The sequence below is a fragment of the Glandiceps talaboti genome, chromosome 3 (genome assembly GCF_964340395.1).
Source record: "Glandiceps talaboti chromosome 3, keGlaTala1.1, whole genome shotgun sequence".
Lineage (NCBI taxonomy): Eukaryota > Metazoa > Hemichordata > Enteropneusta > Spengelidae > Glandiceps > Glandiceps talaboti.
In genome coordinates, this window is record NC_135551.1 from 3,874,213 (window position 1) to 3,889,462 (window position 15,250).

The 15,250-nt window shown below is 36.6% G+C and overlaps 1 protein-coding gene across 1 annotated transcript; it reads left to right on the forward strand.

Annotated features, from left to right (window-relative positions):
* Positions 1 to 11,059: 11,059 nt before the first annotated feature.
* Positions 11,060 to 14,638, forward strand: LOC144432669 (2-hydroxyacylsphingosine 1-beta-galactosyltransferase-like). Its single transcript, XM_078120932.1, has 4 exons — positions 11,060 to 11,920; positions 13,378 to 13,597; positions 13,905 to 14,124; positions 14,362 to 14,638. The coding sequence occupies exons 1-4, from the start codon at positions 11,060 to 11,062 to the stop codon at positions 14,636 to 14,638; spliced, it is 1,578 nt and encodes a 525-aa protein (XP_077977058.1).
* Positions 14,639 to 15,250: the final 612 nt, after the last annotated feature.

The window sequence follows — 15,250 nt, forward strand, 5'->3', positions numbered from 1 at the left end:
CAAAACAAACGACACAAAACGATGGAAATAGAGGTAAATAACATATCTAGCCGATTTCACCACATCAGATTGAGGTTTGTTGAGATTGGTGGTCTGTGTGATTCTCAGGTGATCACAACGCTGAAATTACAGCAGTTTGGTAACCGGCAAAGATGAACGGCAATACTATTTGTAAACATAACTAATATTGGCAAATAACAAAAATCGACAATAGATCTAGACTGTATTACGAAAGTGTTGGAATTCAATTGAGAATTGTTTTTCTGTCAAACATGTAAGCCATAGTCTACAACCTTTTGAATTGCAGATAATCTGTGATAAAACGCTAACAAGACTTTGATCTATGTAACATACCTTGGTTAAGAAGCAGATATGGGTTGGGAACCCATTGTACACTGTGACTGAATTGGGGAAGTTCATTGACTCTCTACGTTGTATTTCAATGAATTACTGTATGTGTCAGCTATTAGGAAGAAACTATGTCGTGATTTGAGATTATTATTAAACTTTTAAGAGTGACATCTAGGAAGATGACATTACATCGGCTAAGTGTCTTTCTTTTAATACTTCTATTTCCATCGTTTTGTGTGCTTTGTTTTGTTCCGGAACAAAACAAACGTCACGACAGGATGGAAATGGAAGTAAAGAAAGACATTTAGCTGCTTTCAACACATTCGATTTTAATCAGATTGACATTACACCAAATGTTGTAATCGAAACTGTGCATTGCCTTATATGACAACTGTCACTGTTCACTTATAAGAAGTGATGTAATACATTGAAGTTGTGAGCATATTGTTTTTTTCTCTGTCAAACACTGCATAGATTTACTGTGCGAACACTTTAATGCAGCAGTTGTCTCGGTCAGCAACAATCACCTTTGGTGGTTCATCTATGGTTAATGCAATACCAATTGGTGTGCTCAGCCCATCTTGGTCGCTGTCAACACGGCCGATAAAGTGACCATTGCTGGTAAACTTAACTACACGATGATTATCACTTACGTATACGATTCCATCATCGCTGACGATAACTCCTCTAGGGTTCTTGAGTTGACCATCTTTATCACCATGACTACCAAAGGTATATGAGTATTGCCCATCAGCCATGAACACCTGGATGCGATGGTTGTTTCTGTCAGCTACGAAGACCAGTCCTTGGCAAATCTCAATGCTTAAGGAATAGGGAAAATCGAGTTCACCGTGACCTTTCCCCTCTGACCCAAATGACCTGATGTACTTTCCATTCTGTGTATACATGTGAATACAATGTCCTACTTTGTCTGTCACATACACAGTGCCATTAAATGGACTCACTGCGATGCCATATGGGTCTTTAAGTTCATTTTGTCCAAAGCATCTAATGATCTGTCCATTCTCATCACTTACAACAACTTGGTTATTACCATCATCTAAACAATGATATATGTTCCCATTAGAGATGGCTACATCACATGGCCGAAATGTCTTCGGAAAATGCGGAAATTGTACACATTTCTCTGCTTTACCATGGATTGCAGTTATCAGAAGTTTATTGTCCCCTCTGTCTGCAGTCACGATGTTTCCAGATTGATTTATAGCTACACCAAATAAATCACTGTTAGAAAACTTCGCCCCTTTACTTCCCCTTCTATTGATGGTCCTCACCAGTCTCCCGATAGGTTTTGGTGTATTCATTTGTACACTATTCACACTGCCATTCCGCCTTTCACTACTGTTCCCACATACGGCCTTAACTATTTTGTCTACCACCGTCAGTATGACTGGACATCCGGGTAATACCTGGCCTCCTATCATCATGGTAACTTCGTATCTACCGACCATCTGTCCATGCACTGTCACTGTATGGGTACCATTTTTGTTGTCGACTACTTTGACATCTTCAGGGGTTCCATCGGGTTTCCTTAACTGAGCTTCAACTATCTGTTTTGTGACCATTTTCTTTCCTCTGGAATCTCTGGTTGTGATCACTAGATTTACAGACTCCCCTCTCACCACATGTTTAGGAATATTTTCAACTGTTCCTTGTGATATACATACTTTTGGTCGTTCCTTTATTGTTCCAAGTATCCCATCACCAATAACAATGTCACTTGGCTGCAACTCTATGACTGTATTGGCAAGGGTTGAACTGGTGTCCATCATAGTCAGTGATTTGAGTCGCTGTGTGTCACACCCTTTGGTGGATATAACCTGGTTATCACTGCCGTAGCGCAATAACGCTTCTAAGTATCTGCAAGTGCTTTTGATACCAGCATGCTTTACTTCCAAATCAGCAATATCCACTTCAGCAGTTTTCATTTTATTGTCATGTTCTACATTCATCGCGTCGACTAGTCGCTCTTCTTTACTTTTCACATTGTCACCTACTTCATCCGCTTTCGTTCTCACCTTCTTATCTTCGCCCATCCGTCGTTCTATTAATTCACTGTACTTCTGCTTAGCAAGAGCTTTACTCTTATCGACTTCCGTCACCTTGATTCTCAATTTCCAGACAATATCCTGTAGTGTTATCTTGTGTTCATCTGCCACATCTTTCAGTTTCCTATGACTATGTTCTCGTACGCGATGCTTTACGATTTTACATGCTAGACATATCGGTATTTCACAGGTGTCACAGTACAATTCGACTTTATTCGATGCATGGACACGGCAATATTCAAGTGTTTGTTTTGATCTTGTTCCGTTCGACTCCGCTCCTTTCTGTGATTCAACTGTCAGAAATCTATGCGACTTTGTCAAAGGAAAGCGCCGATGTGCCCTCACACAAATACCACAGAGAAAATGTTTACATTCTACGCACCTGCGGATTGCTGTGTTATCTTTACAATCTTCACATCTGATAGGAGTTGCCTCGGAGTTTTTTGGTAGTCGGTGATACATGTTAATCAAGTCGTTCAAAAAACAGTCACATTTCAATTTTGGCACTCCTCCAATTGGCAGTTTACACCGAGAACCACAAAGTCGACAGACTAGTAAACCCGTCTTCCTGAATTGCTGTATCAAACAATGCTGACAGAATGTATGCAGACATGGTAGAATTTTGGGAGTCTTCAACTCTTCCAGACAGATAGTACAACACAACAAATCCTCACCGATCTCTTCTAGAATAGCTGCCTCGTCTGCCGCTGCCATGTTGTTGTTTTGTTGACTCAACCAAATCGTATAATAGGGCTTCAATAAGGCACCTTAATTTGTTGTTAATAAATCTCAACAGGATATCAAAATAGTGCATACAGGAACAATACAGTAAGTGATAAAGTATATCCGATATCACAAACTTAGAGGGTCTAAGTACAATGCAGGGTCCAAGGGGGAAGTATAGTATTTTTTGTGAGTGAATAACCCCAGGTCAAAGGTCAAGAGTTGTATTCATCGGTATATGCATATGTGTTATACAAAACAGACACGCATGTCTATACAGATATATTGTCCCGTTCTTTATAGAAACCACTCCTTTACAATTTTCTTGTTTACGTAAGTTTCGTCTCAGACCACTATCATGGAAATTTTTCTATAGTGGTCTGAGGTTTGGTGAAGACGTTCATAGATCAAAGAAATTATTAAGGGACCGGGGGGGGGGGGTCACCCTGTTTTGAAATTGGCAGTTGGTGGGGGGGGGGGGGTCATGCTGTTTTGAAAATTGTGGATGGGGGGGGGGGGGTCATTGTGTTTTGGATTGTGATGGAAGAAGACGATCCTTTTCTACAATGATATATAGCCTTGAATGTCTGAATTGACTGGGTACATGTATGATTTATTATTGTCCCTGTTTCTTACATAAATTCTTTAATATATTACTTCAGATCACGTAAGAGTTCAAACATACCTCTACATATATACATATACATGTATTATCTAGCTACCACAATAGTTACAGAACATGTCATGTAAATGCTTGACTGTTTCACATTAATTCTTCACTTATATTGCACTTTAGGGCAAAAATGAACTTGAAGGTTTCGTAATGGTAAGTAAACTTCAGAGATAGTTTATAAAAGAAGTTTATCTAAATCGTTCTACTCTTCAGTATAAAGAGTAGATGCACTTTCTATTTTAGACACTACATGTTATCGACACTATAAAACACCACATCTCATCAGATTCCAGTTTCTATTAAGTATTATGCACTAGGTATGACCACCTAAAGTTCTGTAACATACCAGTGACTTTTAATACTATACATGCAATATTAATGCCACTGTACCAATGTTACGGGCCCATTGTTATGTGACATGGGAAACTCATTTGGAACTTACATTAACTTTAAAACTTTCGAAGCTTTGAAATATTACCTGAAAGGCTATGAATAACCTACAAATTGCCTTAATAGAACCAAAAATCCTCCGGATCTGCTAGAGGAGACCACTAGAACTCCCTCACCTCCAGAGGTCACTCATGCATTCAACCAACAATCAGACGAACCAACCTTTTTAATGTCATAATGGTATTAAACTTTCTTAAGGATTTTCACCCTATGCTAATTTGAGATAATATTGTCTTTTAAGATGTGAAATGTTTGCCAAGATAGTCAAAAATTGCCTTAAAACTCCAAACTCACTTACTAATGATATTACCATTAGATGTGCTGACCTTTTTTTATAATGATTAAGAACATATTTCAACTCTTTAGTAAGTAAGTAAGTAAGTGACACGTAAGTAAGTATGTAAGTTATAGATGATACTTTGTGATACTTGATGGTGCTGTCTTGTAAAGCTTGGAAATTATTGCCTGAAAGTGTCGTAATAGCCTAAAATGGGCTTCAAGAGTAAGAAAAACCTCCAGAACTTCTGGGGGGAGACCCCCCCCCCCCCACAAGAGGTGGAAATAATTTATCCCAGTCTCAAGCTCTTCCCCTACCTCTTACTGTCAAGATGCTATTAAACTTTATTTTAAAAGTATTTCAACCTATGAATTTGCTTTTTACATGTGGTGTTGTCTTGTAAAGCTTGGAAATTATTGACTGAAAGTTTCTGAATAGGCTACAAATGGGCTTTAAGGGTAAAAAGACCTGTATAGCTTCTATGGAGACCCCCTAGGACCCCCACGAGAGGTGTACATATTCCCATCTCAAGCTTTCCCTATCTTTCACGGTCTAGATGCTATTAAACTCCACTTTGAATATACTTACCTTGTGTTGTCAATAATTATATGTCAATAATGATCCCAGGATCTTGTAAAGTATTTGTGAGACAGTTAAGCAGTCCACACTGAGTCACGATCAAAAACATACCTGCTATGTGAATATGTTATGGAGGGGGGGTCATCATGTTTTAGAATTAAGTGATGGGGGTCAGCCTCATTTTGGTTTTACAGATGGGATGGCAACCCCCCCCCCCCCCCGGCTGGAGAAACTGAATACGTAGAAATAATTCTAAAGCACGGTTTACATTTTTTTTGCTGAGCAGAAATACACATAGACTGACAGAGCAGCCGTTGTTGGCGTTGTCTAACCCCATAGAGATGAGTGTTTATAAGGTTAGAAGTATAAAGATGAAGTGACTGTAATTCGAAACGGAATTCCGATTTGAATATTCGCTTTCAATATTTAAATTATACTTTTCATTTCCAATTCAAGTCACTTCCGCATTATATTTCGTAAATTTGCTTGAGTAGGGGTGGCTAAAATAATGCTTGAGTTTCAATTGGCGGGGCTTAACATTTTTTGAGAAGAGAGGGTGCGAGGAACTACACCATTTGTTTAACCATAAATAGTGTACATTTCCTAACTGTAGCTATGCAGACAAATTATATGAGATAGTATCAAGATGACTGAATAAGTTCTATCTAAACTCGACCTGAAATATTTTGCTGTCATTATATATGGTTTGTTTTATCCTTGTCAAGCATTGTGAAAAAATGAAATCGACCTACTTACCCAATGTGATGGGTTAGGTTACCCGTTGACAAGCATTTTTTATTTTTTATTAATGACGTAATGAATGTAGTTGTTTATATATCACGTGATGTCGTTATTCCATCAAATCGAACGTTTTTGACTGAGGTAGTGGATTAATGTTTATAATGCCTCTGTTTACTATTTATTTCTCAAAGTTTCTTTCGCAAACGTTAAAACTCTACCAACATTTAGTGCACCATTGGGATATCCGCTCTGATGATGGGTTAATCAATTAGTATTACACTCTTATGTCTTTAATAGCGGCGGTAACTGTACAAAATTTAAAAATTTTCATGACAAACTGTGTGGTTTGTTGTCGTATTTCCGTCGTTGTGGTATAGAAATTTGGCGATTATAATTCTAAAATACCCTTGGTTTGATACTAGTATATAAATCTGTCAATTTTATACTGGTGTGTTGGTCCTTTTAAACGTTCATCAGCAATCGCGCCCTCTCGCGGTGGATCTGGCTAAAATAATTTTCTTCATCACTCAAAATTGTGTAAAAAATGAATTTTCAAACTTTTGCTACTTACATGACCTTTCCTCCTGTATTTTTTTTCTGTCAGTATTCGTGTGTTATAAAGGCCAGAAAAAGGCAATTACATGTATCCAATAGTTTATTTTTTCTAGAATTCTTGGAGTCAACATACTCAACACTGTTTTTCTTATCAAACACTCCATGATGGGCACGTGATGTGGCCTTTGCGGTGTTCATTGGATGTCTGTTTGGTGGTATGTGTAGTTCATTTCACTTACACAATATATATCTCTATGTGTGTGTATATATATATATATATATATATATATATATATATATATATATATATATATATATATATATATATATATATATATATATATATATATATATATATGACGACCAAATATTGTATCCTGTCATCCAAGTTCAAAAGATGGTAGTCTGTTAGGCCAACTAGAAAATAATTTTTTAAGGAACACTACATTTTTGTAGTTCAAATAGTTCACCTCGCTATCTGACTACCCGGTCTAAATGTTAAATTCAATCCCTGGAATTACATTCCTACAATGTATGTCAGTGATATTGTTTTATTGTAAGAGAGTGAAGAAGGATTCATCAGAAGTCATGTGGCTGGCCTGGATAACAGTGGAAATGGTACCTTTCTTACTCTGAAAAAAACAACACAATGTCTTTCCAATATCTGTGTGAAAGGTGCAACAAACCACGTGACCAGTCAAATGGAGACCCTCAAACAACAAGAGTAAACTCTTGTCCTGCTTATTGACCCAACTGAAAGGTGTTTGTGCGGGCTAGGTCCTGATGTGATTTCTTTCACTGAACACTTGGTGAGGTAAAACATCGAGCGGAATTCTGGTTAGCATTATCAAGCGAAATGAAGAGAAGGGTATAAATGATTTGGGTGATAGAAGATACTTTCTCACATCAAAGGATGTTTATAACATGAGGCGGAATTATAATGTCAAAACACATATGCACACCAATGATTCTTTAAGATCTGAAAAATGATGTACTGTTTTATCAGAAACTGTTTCATGCAGAAAAAATTATATTCGCGTTAATTGTACAAAAGGAGAAACACAATAAATTATCATTTTCCTTTGCGTTTATTCACAATTATGTATTTCCATATGTGGTACATTGGAATATGCTCATAAAGTACATTCAAGAGTTTACAGTGTTTTACTAATTAAAGTGATAACTTGCTCTATGTGAAATGTATTAAATTAAGGCTAATCTAAGGAAAACAAATGTTAAGCATGAGAAAGTCTGACACCTTAACCTATTTCTTTTCTTTGGCAAATGGCAATCTTGGTTTAGATTTAGATGATTGAATAGTATGTACTGCTATTCATCAAACCATTTCACACATTGCAAACATATGTGTAATGAGAAAGGGGTCAGGAAATTCCAGTACCTTTAGAGACTTGAATTTGTTCATTTTGCTTCATTTTTTGAGCATCAAACATGACACAAGGTTTACATGATGTAAATCACCAAAGAAAAGCTTGGGTCAAAATTGGGACTATTTTGGGGCAAATAAACCACTTCTGCAATAAACTGGAGCATTCTGTTTCAAAGTTGACATCCAAACTTATACATTTTTGTAAAAGGGGAAAAACAGGTGGATTTGATATTAGCTATATTTCATTGTACTCAACCAAGAAAAGTCACATTTAGCAACTTTACATCATGTAACCTCTAAATAAATAAAAAGGAGATAAAAAGGTGAATTTGGCTGAGATGGGTAAACGCTAGCCTGTTATTGGCACTCAGAAGTTAGGTACTCATTACAGAACTGAGGTTAGTGTTTAGAGAGAGATTAGAGACTCCCAACATTTTTGTTTCCCCAGAATACCTCACTCCAATGAAGCATAGCAGATCTCTTCTCAGCCAGGTTTGCCAATTTTCATAACATTTTAGAAGCTGCATGATACTAGGGAGGCCCATGGCTTGAGTATAAAACAAGACAAAATTGCACATATGAGTTTACATAATAAGATTATTGAACCATTGACTCACACTGTCTTGTTATTATGTCTATACTATGGACAAATCAATGTAAATTCAATGTAATTCTCAAGTCTAGAATACCCACAAATGTGCGAACATTTGGACTCAAAATCAAGAATTGTGTAATTTCCGGAAAATCTCTGAAAGTGTCAAACAAGACAAGTTAGCTACTTTAGGATCACATATATTTTGTTCAAATGACTCCAAATGATTTATTTTGTAATAAACTGGAAGATAGTTACCTATAAATAAATTCCTGAAATAAAAATTGCCAGATGTGAATGCATGTACTTTAATGTTTTCATTCCTTTCATCTTGGCTCATTTCATTCCAATGTTGGTAGCAGGTGTTCTAATGCCTTAGTTTCCATTTCATACTGTAGTTTTGTTAGCTTTCCCTCTGTTGCTGCTCTGTCTGACATTCTTGTTTTAAAGTCAATTATACTGTAGGTTTCTTCAACCTGTTCTACATTCAATTCTGTTTCTAGCCTTTGAAGTTCACACAGCAATGCAAATTCTGGAGATCATCTGCAGCATCACTAGCCTTGTCTCCTGCAATTTGTATGAGACCTAGTGTGAATACGCTACGAGAGCCTGTCTCAAATTCATCATTGCTGGGTGACATAACCACTTTATGAGTTAGCCATTCAAGTTGACCCTTTGTAGTTTTATTTGTCATGTATGCAACATCATTATTTTCTCTCTGTGTGACAATTCCACTAATCCTCTCAATGTGGCTAGCTGACCAATTTCACTTTTCATTCTCTGCACATCTATTCGGTAAATTGACATCTTTTAAATCCATGGGAGAGAGATATGCAAGTACCGTTCTTATTACGGATTCAATCTGATTTGCACTTACGCCTAATGTTAGTAGGTGATAAATTGTGTGGAACTGTGCTTTACATTTAGAACAATTGACAAGATCATCCACTAGTTGTGTGTGTTGCAGTGCCAACAGTGTTTCCAATTACACCAATTCGGTACAACTTCAAGGCAAAAGAGACTTTTAAACAGCGAACGTACAGTAGTTATGTTTGCCACAACCAGCCATCAACAATTTTCAAGTGTACTCTTAAGTTGATAGATTTAAGCATAGTTTTTGTGTACACGCAATTTCAATGTACAAAGTTTTGTATTTTTTTTTTATTTCGAGAGAAATTAGATCAGTTCAAGTTTAACCTGCAACATCTGTGTGTGTGTGTGTGTGTGTGTGTGTGTGTGTGTATATATCTGTATGTATGTATGTATGTATGTATGTATGTATGTATGTATGTATGTATGTGTGTGTGTATGTGTGTGTGTGTGTGTGTGTGTGTGTGTGTGTGTGTGCGCGTGTGTGTGTAAACGTCATAAACCGCCAGACCAAATGCCTTGGTATTTAGTGGGAATATTATATGTAGATGGAAAATTGTTCAAATGGAAATGATCACATCAGGTATGTGCGGTTTTGGTCAAAAACGTAACCTCCAAAACTATTGGTCTAAAATTTGGCATGAACATTCTTAGCAATGTGCAGATTAACAAATGCTTATGACACGATGATCTCATCAGTAATATCGAAATTAGATCTAAAAATGTGTATTTTGGTCAAAAATCTTTAATTTCTGAAAAATTAATGGAACTGCATCTTGGGATGTGTAGATGAAAGCACATTCATGACATGACATAATGATTCCATCAGTGACATACAACATAGGGCTAAAATGTGCCTTTTTGGTAAAAAATCTTTAATTCCAAAACTACATCAAGTTGAATGGGGCTGACTTTGGCAGGGATGTTTTGGAGGTGTTATTCTGCAGACATTGTTCAAACGTCCTTAGCAAAAGTCACATGATGATGGATATTACAAAGATAACAGGGATTAATAGGTAAGTTGATATACATTGAAAACGTGTATGCAAATATGCCTAGCAACAATACCACGCCCATAGAAACAGCCAAATGAGGGCATCTATTGCGACGATAACAAGGATTAATAGGCAAGTGAATAAACATTCAAAAAATGTATGCAAACATGCCTACCCACAAAACCGGCCCAGTCAATTGATTTGTGTATTGCAAAGATATCAACAGGGATTAATAGGCAAGGGAACACAGATTCAAAATATGTATGCAATTGTGCCTAGCAACAAGACCAGCAGCCAAATGACGGTGTGTATTGCAAAGATAACAAATTATGAATGTTTAGTTTATAAGTGGACAGCAAAACATCCAAAAAGTGAATGCACAGATGTCTAGCAACAAAACCACGCCCATAGCAACAGCGACATTGTGATGTATATTGCAAAAATAACAACATGAATGGATTGGAGTGCGGATGAACATTTTCTTTAAAATTATCACAAATTTAGAGTTGTGCTATAACACTATTGGCGCTATTGTTGACATTTTTCGAGATTTGAGTGTTTCTTGAGTTACATTTGCTGCAAGTGTTCTGTTTGAATAAACTTTTAATTAACTTAATGACCATACACATTTACAGCCATGAGGTACGTACTACACAGTTTGCAGCATGACCTTTGAACTATTGCCTGGTAGTTAGTGGTATGAGTTTGTACTGTTAATGAAGTTAATGAACTCTTTGTAATACTTTGTACCCACGGGTCATTTTCATGTCCTTTTCCTTAGTTGTGTTCTTATAAAAATGGCACACGTTTTGTCTTTCGGATTCCTGTTATTATGTATGTCACTGGTACATATATCGTCATGTAGTAAACTTCTGATTCTTCCAGGGTTTCCTCCAGGCAGCCACTACATGTTTATGTCAAAGCTAGGGCGAACGATGGTCGATAAGGGACACGATGCTACCATGTTGATCAATGAAGGATTCGAAATAATGCAAGCAAAGCAAATCAAAGCTGACGATTCGAAGTTCTCATTCGTGAAGTACCAAGGCACTTTTACTGACGAATATATTAAGGAAACGCATAGATCGACAATGGGAGGTACCTTAAACGGCACAGCGACCATCTGGGACCTACTGGATATCATCCAAACTTTGTCACGTGATTGTGATTTGCTTCTACAGGACGATGAGCTTTTCAAGCAGTTAAGATCTTCCAACTATGACATTGTATTGGCCAACAATTTCAACCTATGTCATATTTTGATTATTCAAAAGCTTGGTTTGCCGTTTGTTTCTGTTTCAACACAACGGATATTCCCAATGATGGATAGTTCACTCCATCATATTCCATCCTATCCATCCTATGTTCCAGCTATGTATTCAGGCCTACCAGACCAGATGAACTTTTTACAGCGGCTTAACAACTTTGGACACTATGTTATGTCTTATCTAGTTTTCAATTACGTACTTTCGGCGCCATTCGAAAACTTGAAAATCAAATATAATATCAGACCGGATGCAACGTTACATGAACTATTAGGAACTTTTGAAGTGGCTCTGTTTTGTTTTGATTTCGCCTTTGAATTCCCGCGTCCCTTGATGCCAAGCACCAAGTACATTGGCGGACTACTTGCAAAGCCGGCATCTCGTCTTGAAGAGGTTTGTAGCTATGTGTTTATGTAATAGTGCCTTGTACTCGTATTTCAGATATTTACTGACAGAGAACATTTTAGCTCACTCATTACACGTTTCTCATCCATATTATTATTAAGAGTTTTCCTCACACGTGTGATATTTATCAATTTAAAAACCAACCATTACGCTCTATTACAAGGTAACATTATGAACGATGTTGAATACTGATCAATACTGTGTTAATGATGTTGACACAGCTGACCAATAATCTAATGATTTACAAAGGTTATATTTCAACACACAAAGAGTCCAAAGTTTCAGAACAGCTAATGACCACTAGGTGGTGGTATGATTAGCCGATTGTAGAGGTTTAGTTCGCTGCTCCCACAGGCACTCGAATCAATGTGTATGATTTAAAAAAAAATATGTATGTAAATAAGACTTACTTTTTTAAATCATACACATTGATTCAAGTGCCTGTGGCTGCTCCCGTCCCCGACTCTCGTCTCTACTCCTCGTAGTATCGGCTTTACCAGAACACGCCAGTAGCTGCAATCATAATATCGACTGGGACTCTGATTACATTATTGATACATCCCCACATGATTTTTCGAGGTGTAGATCAGGGAGGATATCAACATCAGACGCTACAATCAACAGAGACGGGGGGGGGGGGGGGCACTAACTACCTACAATCGGCTGATCATACCGCCACCTAGTGGCCAGTTATATAGAATTTGTCATTCTGATGAAGATCGTCAACCAACGAAGACAAATACAGATCGAAAGCTAATTGCTAACAACTATTATGAACTGCTTGTATGTTATGATCTTTGTAAATCAGATCTTATCTGAATGTCTCCCGTAAAGTGTAACAATTGAACAGCTGGTTAGAGGAAAATTACGATGTACTTATCAATTAATGTAAAATCGATTAGTATAGTTTAATTGAACTACGTCAGCCAATATTAGAGTTTAGCAGCGAATGAGCGTTGAGGGCAGCCGTCCAATTTCTTGAATGCATTATTAGAAATCCATCTATTACGCAAATTAATTGTTAATTAAATAAACATTGAAATGAAATTAATTTTCGTTCACTCACTAGAGTAGAAAACAAGGAAAAAGAAATATGGTTTGAAGCTAAGAGTGTATGAGACACTATAAAATAGTTACTAATAAATGCATGACTAACCTAGTCTAGCCATTCAAATTTCACAATGTTAATAACTATGATGTGACTGTTACAGGGCAGGGTGTTGTTGGAATAAACGTTCAACACTCGGACTGCATAATATGCCAAAATAGACAACATTACGAAATCAAATTTGTTCAAAATTATTTTTTCTTGAATCTTTCCCAGATTGGAGTACTAAGTAAAAGGTTTATAAACTCAGCTTGTGGTACTTTGATTCTGACATACATCATACACAATGTCAGCATGAATAGATATTAACATATTTAAATTATATTTGCTGTAATAGGAATTTGATGAATATGTTCAATCAGCTGAGCATGGCATTGTGGTGTTTGCAGTGGGATCAACGACCAACCTGGCATATAACATGGGCATGGCTGAAATGTTTGTGACAGCATTTGCTAGACTTCCTCAGAAAGTCATAATGCATTATGATGGCCCTCCCCCACCTGGACTCGGATCAAATACCAAACTTGCAAAGTGGTTGCCTCAAAATGATCTCATAGGTAGAATTGAAATGATTATTTTATTGAACAAACATTCTATTTTTATTATCATTTGCTTGAAAGGGAATAAACATAATATTCAAACTGTTGCAAGAGATTATAATTAAGCATTCATTATAATTTCCACACAACATGGCGAACTATCACTTCCTGTTGGTGACAAATAACTTCATTTATCGCATTTCTTCAGATTTCTTCAAATTGATATTCGTTTAGAGGCAATATTGAATGCTTGAGTCTAAATTAATTTAATTATATTCAATAGAGGTGAAGTATCTCTAATTCTAGGAACGTTCTATTCAAACAGGACACCCTAAAACGAAAGCCTTCATAGGCCACGGTGGTATGAATGGTGTATATGAAGCCATTTATCACGGTGTACCAATGGTAGGAGTTCCAATATTTGGTGATCATTATGATAACTTTGCACGGCTAGTTGATAAGGGGATGTGTCTTACAATAGATGTCACGACACTAACACAGGACAAGATTTATAATGCAGTTACAACGATAATACAGGATGAAAGGTAGTGTATATTATTTTAATACTAACAAGTTGTGTTTAATTTTGTTTGTTTGTTTTTTTGTTGTTTGTTTGTTTGTTTGTTTGTTTGTTTGCTTGCTGGTTTGCCTGTTTCATAATCTTGGTTACATATTACAGTTTTGTTTGACGTTTTACCTGTTACAACGTTTAGGGTTTTTTACCTGAATCCAAATAAATCTAAATATAATAGATCACCTTTGACCTATTTGATATATTACAGTTACAAAGAGAATGCGATGAGATTATCCGCAATTCACAGAGATTCACCAATGGCGCCCTCAGAGTCTGCTGCCTTCTGGATTGAACATGTTATCAAACATGGTGGTCATCATCTTCGTCCAGCTTCCTTTCAACTCAATATATTCCAGTATTTTTTGTTAGATGTTATGTTAGTTTTATTACTTACCTTTGGAGTGATGGTCTATGTCTTAAAGAAACTGTTAGGACTATGTTGTCAAATTTGTTGTAGAAATGTAGCAAAGGACAAATCAGAATAATAAGTTCTCCTTAGATGACGGGGTGGGGTTAGAAAAACGGGGGACCTGAGGTTTTTGGTGCCCTCAATTACTTTAAAAGTTATCAAGGGGACTTGAGATTTTTTTTGTAAAGAGACGAAGATGTCTGATAACAAATTAAAATAGACTAGATCCAATTTGGTGCGGTGACATCATAGCATATGATCTATTGAAATCTTTATATTAATGCATAAATTATGTTAAACAGTTCGGTCACAATCATGTTTAATGTGAAAAAGGATAAGATTCCACTAACGCTATTTCTGACATTACACTCTGTATATTGAAAGTCAGACATTGGTATGTTTTACGTAATTAGTTCTAGAGACCGTTAAGAGTTTATGTCATGAAAGTTTTCCACGAGATTTGATTCAGCCACTTTCAGGATTCATTCACTTAGTGCTTATCCTTGTGTTTTACCATCAATCGTGTGGAATTTCGTCCCAAGTATACATTTTGTGTGCTTGCAATCAGTGATTTGGCACTTCGAATAAAAAGCATAACACATGACGATTTAATTCTTCGTTATTGTGTGTGGTGTCCTTTCTGTCATCTAGTCTGTTAGGGATATGTATGGATTTTTACCTTTCATAA